At 47.4% G+C, this 12,500-nt stretch overlaps 2 protein-coding genes across 3 annotated transcripts in view; both read right to left on the minus strand.

Moving 5' to 3' along the window:
• LOC134097645 (uncharacterized) overlaps positions 1 to 3,847 on the minus strand; it is a 4,627-nt gene extending 780 nt beyond the window's left edge. Inside the window, exons 1-2 of one of the 2 annotated variants that reach the window (XM_062550573.1) lie at positions 3,656 to 3,847; positions 1 to 3,324 (exon numbers count right to left, since the gene is read on the minus strand). The exon at positions 1 to 3,324 is cut by the window's left edge and continues 567 nt beyond it. In XM_062550573.1, the coding sequence (XP_062406557.1) occupies positions 1 to 3,068 (3,068 nt within the window). In that variant the 5' untranslated portion in view covers positions 3,069 to 3,324; positions 3,656 to 3,847. Of the gene's footprint in view, positions 3,492 to 3,655 lie in introns of those variants that run through there. The other variant, XR_009940938.1, reaches the window with a different exon arrangement.
• LOC134097646 (neurexin-3b) overlaps positions 1 to 12,500 on the minus strand; it is a 257,163-nt gene that overhangs the window by 69,708 nt on the left and 174,955 nt on the right. The gene's annotated exons all lie outside the window — the stretch shown is intronic.

Genomic DNA, 12,500 nt, shown 5'->3' on the forward strand with positions numbered 1-12,500 from the left:
TGAGTTATCAGTCCAAGAGGCCATTCATTTCTTAGTACTTGGCTGTTCTTGAGGAGAACAACACATCCTGGCTGGATGTTTGGATGGGTGGCCTGCCACTTTTTGCGGGCCTGCAGTGTTGGGAGGAATTGCTTCCTCCAGCGGTACCAAAAGGTGTTAGACAGGTGTTGGACCTGTCGCCACTGGGACTTGTAGAGGTCCGCTACTCCAAACTCGCTGGCAGGAGCAGGAAGACGAGTCAATGCACGACACGGGGACTTCCAAGTCGAAAACTTTGCAAAGCGTTGAGAACCAAGCTGCTTGTGTGAGGCTCTAGTGCTGAAGGTGGACACTAGAGGCCGGATGTCTGGATCTGAGCTAAGATCAACGAGGTTGTGAGTGCCTTCAGAGATGATGGGCTCTGGTCTGAACAGGAACTTGGGTCCACTCAGAAAGTTGGTGTTTTTCAGGTGGCCAGCGGGTACAGAGCGGGTTACATGATCTGCAGGGTTGTCATCCTTGGTCCGCCTGTGCACAGTGCATCCCAGGTGGTCGGCTTCACATGTAGGTTGATCAACAGGATATGTGGGGGGATGACTGGTGACCTGGATGTTGCTGAACTTCTCTTTAAGATGGAACACATTAGGGCATGGCTCGGAGAGAGTAGGGCGTTTCAGCTCTGTGATGTTTGTGTGGAAGGCATTGATTGTCAGAGGTTTGTGGACATTACCTAGACACACGTTACCAACAATGACCCACCCCAGGTCCAACTTCTGTGCATAGGGCTGGTTGTGAGAGCCATTAATCTGTTTGCGGACTTTATGCACTCTGATAATGTCCCTTCCTAAGAGAAGCATAATGGAGGCTTGTGGGTCAATGTCTGGGATGAGGTGTGCCATTGACCGTAGATGAGCATGATGAAGAGCCACTTCAGGTGTTGGAATTTCGTCTCTGTTATTCGGGATGTCGTTGCACTCTATGAGACTCGGTAGCGAGATGCAAACAGTTCCATCTAGAGATTCCACTTCATAGCCACTGGCCCTTCTTCCTGATGATTCCTTTACTCCAGCACATGTTCTCAGTGTGTAAGGAGCGCTTGGACTTTGGTCACTGAACACGTCAAAGAACTGTGAATGAACCAGTGACCTATTGCTCTGCTCGTCGAGGATCGCATACACTTTCACTGCCTTTTCTTTTTGGCCAGCTGGATACACTTTTACGAGGCATATTTTAGAGCAGGAACGGTCTGTTAGCTGCTCACCACAGACTTTAGTGCAGTTGTTAGTGACATGAGACCAGGAACTTCCCTGCTCCTCCCCGCCATGCTCAGGAGCAGGGTCTGCCTCTTGCATCCAGGGTGCGGGTCCAGGGTGGAGTGCTGTGTTGTGTCTTTCGCTGTTACATTCAGAACACTGAACTCTGATTTTGCAGTTCTTTGCTATGTGAGATGTGGAAGAGCAGCACTTAAAACATAGATTGTTCTCTTTTAGCAGTGTTTTGCGTTCTTCAATGGGCTTTTCTCTGAATGCACGACATTTACGCAGAGGGTGTGGCTTTTTATGCAGTAGGCATAGCTTGTCGCTGTCATCCAACCTTGATGAGGGCTCGCCAGTGTCAGATGTTGCCCAGGGAGATACCTCTGTTTTGTGGACAGAGACTTCACGCTGTCCGTTTGGCTTCCAAGCTGTCCTCTCTGTCCTAGACGCCGTGTCTGCATGGACGATGAAGCTGAAGCTTGGATCATTCGTGATATCAGCCTGCTGGCTGACAAAGTCTACAAAGTAGGCAAATGGAGGATAGGGCACCCGGTTCTGCCGTTTGAAAGATGCACCCACCGATGCCCACTTCTCTTGCAGACGGAACGGGAGTTTCTGTACTATAGGGTTGACTCCTCTTGCCGTGTCTAGGAAAGAGAGACCAGGCAAGTCTCCTTCAGCTTTGGCTGCCTGCAGCTCCATTAGTAGGTCACTCAGTTTCATTAGCTTAGGCCCATCTCTGCTTGTTATTCTTGGAAAACTGTCAATGCGTTTGAACAGAGAATTTTCTATAGCTTCAGCTGAGCCATATGTTTTTTCAAGCCTGTCCCAAACCATAGTCAGTCCCGCCTCTGGACGGTGGATGTGTATGGCTCTTATCTGCTCAACATGCTCTGCTGACTCCTTGCCAAGCCATTTGAGCAGAAGATCCATCTCCTCACTCGGTGTCAGGTTTAAACCACTGGTTGCTGTCTGAAATGAACGTTTCCATGCTCTGTAATTTTGAGGTTTGTCATTGAATTGGAGTAAGCCTGTAGCCACAAGCTCACGGCGTGCTAGATATCTGACAAAGTCATTTATGTGTGAGCTGCTATTACTGGGGTTTGATGATACAGGACAGCAACAGGGTGACGGATGGCTATTGTAACTGTGAGGTCTGGAGTGGTGCACAGGAGTAGTATGTTCGTCGTTGAACCTACTGGGTGGCACAGGCACATCTTCAGCATACTTGGTGAGTGGCTCGTGAACATCCTGATCAGCATAGCGGGCCTGCTGTAAGGGAAGATGAAGTGGAGCAGTATTTTGATGTGGAAGAAAAGGTCTGGCTTCAGGTTTTAGACGAGGAGGGATGTTGTAGCTAGGGCTTGGCATTAACTTTGCAGGGATTTTGCTGTCATCACATAACTGCAGTTCTGATGTTCTTTCCATGAAGTGAGAAGTAATAAATTGTTCTGTGCGTTGTGAGGGCTCCATTGGAACAGAGTCTATGTTCAACTCATAACTGCGTCTCTCACCATTCACATCCACTGCAGCCTCCAGTGCTTCAGCTTCAGCAATGGCTGCAGCTACCTCCTTCCTATGCTTAAGCATGTCCATAGATGTTTCCAACCTAGCCTTTTCCATCCTTAGACTCACTTCCTCCTCTGCATAATAAAGACGTGCTTTGGCTGCTTCAGCTCTCGCTCTCGCTTTCGCTGCAGCTGACCCACACGATGATGCATTGGATACTACTGACGGAGCACGAGAGCCTGTTTTTGATGAAGATGTTAGCTCCATGAATTGTTCTGCTTCCGTACCTCTACGACGACGTATCTCGGACGCCTCTGGCTCCATGGTACACTTCTATTCGGTATCGCGGAACAGACACTGCTTGGCTGGTCGTCCACTAGTTGCGTGTGACGACGTAACGATTAGCCGTCAGCTTACACTCCGTTATCTTGCCTGCTTGAGAGTCGTTGTTTTACTGTGCCGTCTTCGGTATATGCTTGATACGCTGACAGCCAGCTAAACCCTTTCCTAACATCAAGTACTCTGAAGACCGATCTGGTTCTGAAGTCCACAGGTTTATTGACACAGGGAAAGTGTAAAACTGAAACAAAGAGATAGACTAATAAATTCTATGCTACCTTTTAACATAGAGCTAGCCTACAATATAGCCAACGGAATGTAATTTTAACAAATCAAATAATTTACTTTGTTATACAATATTAATCATGACTATTAAACTTATTTATGATAGTGATTATGCTGTACAAATACATTGTAACAATATTACGTTCAGTAGCTTGTCCGAGGACTTACCTAACAACCATGTAAACATTTAGATTTAGCGATTACGGACATTTCTAAATATTACTTACATCAAACTAGTAATCTAAGCAATTAAGTGAATATGTAAGAAACAGTAAATGGGTACATACCAACGATGCTACTCTAGGCATAAATGTAGGCAATGTAGCTGTAATTGGCTTGTTACAGTACAACCATAAATCACTGAACCGTTAGATACATTGTAGCGTTATTTACATCCGAAACCAGGGGTCACGCAACATTCCATTCTATTATCAGCTGAGAATCTTAAAGAGACAGTAACTAATTAAGGCTTGAGGCAAATTAACTTATTACCTTTTAACTTATTTATAACAAAACAATGACGCTGAAAGACTTCATTGCTCATTTCAGGCTTCTCATGCATCAAGAGTAATATGTTTTGGAACCTGATTATGTCACAAGTTACATATTATGTATTGTTAGGGAAGAAAAAGATCGAAGATACACTACCTATTAATGAGACAAATATATGTGTGAAATAAACCAAAATATATATTATGCTGACTAAATCATATCGCCAAAAAGGGTTCATTAAACACCAAGAAAACATCGACGTCACTGTTAAACTGGGGTTCAAAATCATGAGAAGCTGATTGGTACACTCTGTTCTAGAACTGTGCTGAAGCCACGCCCCAAGTGTCCCGCCACCTGGCTCCACCCGTCCTGTACAGCAGCTCATTCTAATTAGCATCTCTTCAGCCACATAGAGGAGCTCAAGTGTCCCACCACCAGGCTCCACCCGTCCTGTACAGCAGCTCATTCTACTGTAATTAGCGCGACTCCTCAGCCACATAGAGGAGCTCATTGGCTCATTAACACCTGTGCTAAGCGCACAAAATGCAGCTAGCGCTAATCTACTCCACAAAGCTTGTCGTCTTCTCAAGGCTCTTCCAAACAAATCTCCAATGTTGGTAGACCTACAGTACGGTACGGTAATCTGTGGAATTCTGGCATGCAGGGAGGATACAGCTTAGATATTAAGGCATGACAAACGCTCCGGTCAAGCGAACACTCAACCTGCTCATCCTATTTAGCGCAACTCCTCAGCCAACTAAATCAGCTAATTAGGGATATCACCTGTGTGTAAGTGCACAGGCAGACAAAATCCATGGCACTTCACCAAAAATAAGTTTGCGCGACAATTATCCGTGTCAAAGTGACGGGACTATATGACACAGTGCTCCAACCGCAGATTACCTCTTTCTCTCCGTGGCAGCCAGCCAGCCCACTCGGTTGCAGCAGCTCGTCATAAATCCATAAACCCACATTAGGACCATCTCCGACGGGCAGGCGCGAAGGACAGGACAAATTGCTGACAGCCGGTCGGCATGGCAACGCGCTGTCAAGGCAACGGTGGAAGGTGCCCTCGGGATACGATCCTGGAGATACGCACGGCCCTCAGCACTCGCTGTCTTCCTCTCGCTCCCGGGGCTGACCAGAGGGGAGGAGGTCAGGCCGACCGGGGGGGTATTTTTTCGCTCCGTTCTCTGCGCGGTCGTGTGAGGGGGCGCCACAGTGAGGTGGAGGTGAAGCGGTGACACCTTTGCTGTCTTTTAGAGTGCTGGCCTTCCCTTCTGACCTCGGCTGCTGCTGCTGTCTTTGGCAGGTCTCTATGGGCTAACACCCACTGGAGCAACGTCATGCCGTCAACACACTCGCGTTTACCACTGACAGTGACACACGGTGACGGTGACACGCTCGCAACGGCATTCTTTGACATTTATTTTCAGAAACTGAAGGATTCCCTCTTACTTGGGAACCATAAGAGCCTTTAATGGTGACCTCCATTAGTATACCACACCCAGACATTGAGGATTAGCTCAGGCAGGCCACAGTCAACAAACTCGACCAGATGATGGCTCAGCGGATCCCCTGCTACACCTTCTATGACTAGCTACATCTGCTTTGGGGCGCATTATCTTACTTCACCCAACCTATTCATGCCATCTCCCCTGACAGCCATTTTGCAACCCATCTCCACCCCGACTCCTTCTGTCACGCTGTACTGTATCTGACTTCATCAATGTCATGTTGTCATTGGTGCCTGCTCTGCTCTGCTCCCAACGCCTTAAACTTCCCACGTACTGTATGCACACAGAAGGGCAGGGAGGTCCCAGAACAGAGCCATCACTCATTACAAATGGAGATAAAGAGTCTCTTTTGACTAAAGTGCTCCTGTCTGATCTGGGAAAGTCAGTAGGGGGGGGACTAGACATCCAACACTTAAGACATCATACGGTTGTGCACTAACAAACCCAAATTGCCCCTCCGAACCGACCCCACTGTGGCAGGCTCCATCAGACATGATTAAATGACACACATAACGTGACCTCCACCGACCTTGGAGGAGGCCAGCACAACGTCATTGACGTCCCTTGATGCGTCTCTTCAACTGGGCTGCTGCTGCTGCGATCAATGGCTGAGCCTCTGTACTCGGTGGGGGTCTCACCCACAGGGACCCCCCCACTCACAGTGGCCTACAGTCAAACCAGCTCTATTTATCCCCAACACTTGTCCCCCATACACCCCCCGCCCCACCACCACCCCCCCAACACCACCACCACCACCACATGATGAATGCCCCAGGCCCCACAAAGTCAAAGCAGTTCCATTAGCACTGATCTGCCCAGTATGGGGGCCCAGCAGTGCTTCCACTTTAGCAGCGATCACCTGCAGCACCCGTGATTTATGGCACTAATATTGCCTCTGAATAAACAAGCAAAGGAGCTCAGGTCAGCACGCAGGTCACACATGAACACACACACACACACACACACACACACACACACACACATATTCAAGATGCACATGGATGCACACAAGTTGCGTGAGCTCTGCACAAGCACACTGTGAGAGCATGCACACACACACACACACACAAACACACACACATGCAAATACAAAAGAGCAACAAGGCAACAATACACACGTTATTATGGAAAATAATGGGCCACTCGTGATGGCCTCCTCTAATTTGACAAAAGCAACAATGGATGCAATGTCCGTGAAAAGCAAGCCTCTTCCAACTGCTGCATCTGAGCGCCACAAAGCCCACATGTCATTGTTATGCTCCGAATCTGCCAAGGACACTGAGCTTAACACAAAATAATAGAGAAAAAGACACAGTTAAGCCGCAGAGACAAACCCCACCCCCCCCCCCCCCCCAACAAAAAAATAAAAAATAGCAAGAAAGAAAAAGAGAGGGAGAGAGAGAGAGGGATTTATCTCCTCTTCAAGTGCCATTGAGCCAAGCCACCGAGGTCAGCCTGTTATCTGCTTCCAATCCTTATCGGGGAAAAATAAACGCTTAACGAGGCCGCCGCCGCCGTGGCCTTCGGAGAGGACGAACGCCGGCCCCTTCTGAAAGTGTACGAGCGGAGCGAGTGGAGCGGCCGATCGATTGAAGAGTTCCTCGGGATGACTTTAATTAACCGAATCCGTAAAAAGAAAGCGGTGTTATGAATTGATAAGGGCGAGGATGAGGGCCTGGGCCTTTAAAGGGGCACTGAGTGGCAGGAGTGGCATGGCTGAGTGGCATGAGTGGCAGCCACAGTACAGCTCAGCGGTGCCAAGGCCGTCTCATCAAGGGAGAGTCCACCACTTCTGCCCACTTCTTAAGGTCACTTAACCCCAAATATATAAACTCCTGTTCACTATACTGCCTGATAGTTCCACTTTATAGTGCGATTATTGACTTCATGATAGACTGTCTACAGGTGTGTGTGTGTGTGTGTGTGTGTGTGTGTGTGTGTGTTTGTCTCGGTACCTGTTCGGCCAGGTATCTCTATCTCTCTCTGCTCTTTGTCATGTCCACGAAAGCTCACTCTGCTGGAGCCCTCTCTCCTTTTTTACGCCAGCTCCCTTTGAAGACGTACTTAGTCTAACTGATGAGAAATTTAAAGCAAGCTACTGAGGCTTTCAGCAGCTCATGAAAGGCTAAAGAAACTTGGCATTTTCACTGAGTAAAATAGATGGAGGGTCTGTGGGATTGGAAGAAGTCAGGCCAAAGGAAAAGCCTTCACATAAAGCAGGCGGCAATTTCTCACTTTCGGGCCATACAACCCATTGCCTACCTGACACACATGGAAATGAGGCAAAACAGACACATAAATAACGGAATAAATGGAAAAAATATACATATATACATACATACGGTACGTATACATCAGCAAGCTCTATTCTCACAGTAGCTCACTTGAAAAAAATACATTTATTCAAAGGCGCACATTTTTCTAACGCAGATGTTTCACATCCTACTGGGAATCAATTTCTTCTATTCCGTCTTCTTTCTTCTCTCCCAACAGGACCCTGTACACAAAACATGTCACCAAAGAAATGACAAGCTGGTGAAGACAAGGTGAACTTGTCATTATGAAGTCTAGACGCGGGCTGTCTCATCTTGATACGTCAAATCCATCAGCGGATGCCAAGACACGACAGGTGGCCGACAGTCCCATTAGAATGTGCCTTTTAGATTGAGACGTGAGCATGACAAATGTCTCTTTTTTTTTTAATAGGAGTACGCTGCCTGGTACAAGCTTTGTTTGGTATCAGAGGTGAGGGAAATCGCACCGTGGCTTAGCTTGAGCATTTTATCGTGATTATTATCCACCTTGTGTGCTGTGTACAGCAGTTTGCAAACTGCACCGTGTCAGGGTTCAGAAAGAGAGGACTTTTGTAATTAGTCTATTCTGTCTATCTCCACAAGCTTATTTTTTTCCCCTGTTTTGTCACAACACCCACTCTTTTGCAGGCGACATCAGTACACAAAGGGAGCAAAAACAAACAAACAAATTAGCCAAAAATAAAAAAAACAAGTCGGCTCATCATCGCTAATGTGACAACAAAGTTGACCGCCAGCGAGTCGGTGTTTCAATTGAGCGTCTTATTTGCATTTCAAAATGGGCAAGTTGCGGCGGCCTCATCTTTTCCATTCTTTGTTTTTGTCACTGTTCCTCTTGTTGTTTTTTTTTTCTGCGCTCTGTGCGCGAGCCCGCATGGTGTCAGCAGAGCAGAAGAGGCGCAGCAGGGGAAGGGAAGCGCATGACAGCTCAGGGTGTCCTGCAGCACAAACTGGGGACTGATTGACAGCATGATGGATCGCTTAAACAATGCCGCAGACAGTTAGGAGCAGACAAAACACAAACAGAAACATGTACTCAAACACACACACACACACACTCACAAGCACAAGCACAAGCACAAGCACAAGCACAAGCACTCTCTCTCTCTCACACACACACACACACACACACACACACACACACACACATACACACACACACACACACACTTGTAAACGAGTGTGAGTGCAAGTGAGAGGGAATGGGTAAGTTAATATCACTGAGCATGACTGTTCTCTTTGTTGTGCACTACAGTACATCTGCAAGAGTTATTATCAGGATGAGTTCAGGAGGGGGCCACCAATAGATACAGTATATCGTACATCAGTGGTCAATGTGTGTGTAAATGTGCAGACAGATACTGTACATGAATGAGTCAGCAGACAGACATATGGATAGAAAGATAGATAGATAGATATATGATGGATATCAGGATATAGTAGTAAAGAAAGATAGATAGATAGATAGATAGATAGATAAATGGATAGATGGCTATAGTACTAAAGAGAGATAGATAGATAGATACTGTAGATAGATAGCTAGACAGATAGATAGATAGACAGATAGACAGATAGAGTAGTAAAGTGAGGCCATAAAGGGAGAGTGTAGGAGGAGAAATGGCACATTTGCTCGTTTGAGCAGAGGCGAGAGTCAGAAGAGCACAACGTGAAACACCCAAACACATCAAAGTGTTTCAAGGGGAACATTTTGCTCTGTCACAATTTGCATTACCTTGATCAATTTGAGCTCTTCCCCCTCATCTTTCACAACCCCCACCAGCACCACCACCACCACCATGTCAGGCCTCAGCTCCGCCCAACACTTCAAATACACGTATATGTGCATGGCAATAAAAGCACATCTCAAGACCAAAGAGAGTGCGCTGGATGTTGGTGAAGCTCTTAACACATCATCCAATGCAACTTCCTTTAATTTGGACTCTAAAACATCAACGCGTCAAGAGACTGTTTCTTTCTCTCTCTTGCAGCTATCTCTTGTGTGGCATTCGCCAGGCCTCGACACCTTAGTTAAAGCACAAAGGCGAAGCCCTGTTGCCACTCGAAGACTGCCAGCCTGATAAATACCGATGCAGGTCGAGGACAGCGAGCTTTAGAAGCGAGACAGAGCTTTATAAATATATGTGTGTGTGGGTGTGGGAGAGAGGGAAGAAAGGTAAGATTGGGACAAGCGTCGCAGAGAACCAGGGTACAGAAAGGGACTGAGAAAATGACACGCCAAGAGCTATGGAGGACGGTGTGTGTGTGTGTGTGTGTGTGTGTGTGTGTGTGTGTCTGTGTGTGTCTGTGTGTGTGAGAGAGAGAGACACAGAGAGAGAGAAAACACACACAGACAGCGAGATATAGCCAGAGGAGAAGAGTGAGGGAATGGAGGAGGAGGTGAGGGAGTAAAGGAGGAAATGTACAGAAGAGAGGAGGAGGAGGTGAGGGAGTAAAGGAGGAGATGTACAGAAGAGAGGAGGAGGAGGAGGGGGAGTAAAGGAGGAGATGTACAGAAGAGAGGAGGAGGAGGTGAGGGAGTAAAGGAGGAGATGTACAGAAGAGAGGAGGAGGAGGTGAGGGAGTAAAGGAGGAGATGTAAAGAGAGGAGGAGGAGGTGAGGGAGTAAAGGAGGAGATGTGCGGAAGAGAGGGGGAGGAGGAGGTGAGGGAGTAAAGGAGGAGATGTGCGGAAGAGAGGGGGAGGAGGAGGTGAGGGAGTAAAGGAGGAGATGTACAGAAGAGAGGGGGAGGAGGAGGTGAGGGAGTAAAGGAGGAGATGTACAGAAGAGAGAGGGGGGGGGGCAGTTGCATAGCTTCCTCGTCTCCGTCTATATGGCTCGGCGTGGCCATGCTTTTAGAAGGTACTTTAGACCCTCAGCAAATATTTACATTGGGAGTCGTTATGGCTGCACGGCCCAGTGAGCTGATTGGCTCCTTAATGGCTGGAGCGGGGGAGAGCATTATGGTGAAATGGAGAGCTAGTGGTCCATGGCTCTGCAGCTACACCACTATAATTAGGGAGACAAAATAAAACATTCATGTGCTTTACTGCCTTGCCTCGCCTGCCTGACAATGGCTGCAGTGCCATTAACACTGGTGGTCACACTGCCAACATCACGCCCCAACCCTGGAACATAATCGAGACTGAGCGTTCTGAAGCAAATCTGTATTCGTGCCAAAAATAGCACTTGATACATCAATTATGCAACTGATTTGTAGGTGACTGTCGCAAGTGTTATCTTAACACTTATTTTATTTATCTTATTTTAGCCAATAATTAATGGCTAAGTGATCTACATACAACTACTTTACTGTTTACTAATTAGAGCTAAATGGTTTATTTGACAATAGCATTGGCCAACTTTAGCATTTTTCTATAGCACCAATAGCCTCTCTGAAAGGTGCATTTCTTCTCCTTTAGAATCAACACACAGGCCAAAGCACAGCAAGTATCATTACTTCCCTGTTTGCTGGCATGCATTTAATTATGCAATATCTGCACAATCAGGTTTGGCTAGAAGGTATTCAATTATTTTACAGGGGGGAGAAGGGGGGGGGGGCACCTAACCGATGCTGCTCTTTCCTTGTAACCAAACAGTTTAATCTTATCGCTCTTAATATTAATCGACGCGTTTCAAACGTAGCCTCTGTGTTAATTAAAACGCCCATATTAAATTTCACTCCGGTACAACCATGCAATTAACCTATTCTGGAGACGAGCCGCCAGTGGGGGTTAGCTAACCCGCTTTGCACAAATGAAGTCAAATTAGATGCCTTGTTCTCTTGTGGTGAAACGCACCGCTCGCGCCGCTGCCTGTCGCCATGGCCTGACATACCAGGCTCGGATAATAGCGCACGCAGTCGCGCACCCAACGGCATCACACCGCACGGCCCAGTGTCGGACTTTTTCTCTCCCGTTAGCGACGGCTCGGAGGTGGTGAAGAGGACATTGTTTTCGCATAACGGAAGGAGATTGACAGGCGGTGGAATTAAAGTGGAGCGGTAGCAAACACAATAAAACAAGGCGCACAGAGTAGCACGGAGGGGAGAGGCTGGGCTGCGGCGAATGGCTGCAAAATGAACCTGTCTCGATCCGAGTGATCTTCCTACGCTCGGATTTCAATTGTGCTCCCTGTTTACCGCGTCGGTGTGTGTCACGGAGTCCCAAACGTCGTTGGGAGACAGGTCGGTCGGCGAGCTTTTTCAGTCAGCGCGCGGAGACAGTGGGGGAAGGCGTGAGGAGAGAGGACTCAGGAAACAGAGACTGAACTCAACGCGACCGGAAAAGAACAAGAGATCTGCTTTGCATAAACAGATAAAGAAAGAACCGAGGAGAGAAAGAAAGAGAGGAAGTGTGAGAGAGAGAGAGAGAGAGAGAGAGAGAGAGAGAGAGTACAGAGAGGTGAGACACGTTTTCTGTCCTCATCACCTAAATCTGTTCTCCAAATAACTTCCAAACAACAAGCGAGGAAAACCAAAAAAAAAAACACACTCCCTGTGTGAATTTTCATGAAGCACAGGGCCTGCTCATCCAGAACACATCTAACTCATATTTCTTCTGCGAGGTGAGGCATAAATAGATCATTTTGGCTCCTCCGATAAATCAATAAAACATTAAGGCTGGTGCCAACACTGCTCCCATGAGAGCACAACAAGATGGGGGGGGGGGGGATTACCATCACTGCTCATATAACACAAGAGCCGTTTCAATAAACTCCTTCTATTCAGCATCATAATGCGAGACGCAGGGGGTGGGAGCTCGACGAGGCCTGCGCCAGAAACAACAGTGTTCAGGGAAGGACGGCGATACAT

Source organism: Sardina pilchardus, chromosome 12, assembly GCF_963854185.1.
Source record: "Sardina pilchardus chromosome 12, fSarPil1.1, whole genome shotgun sequence".
NCBI lineage: Eukaryota > Metazoa > Chordata > Actinopteri > Clupeiformes > Clupeidae > Sardina > Sardina pilchardus.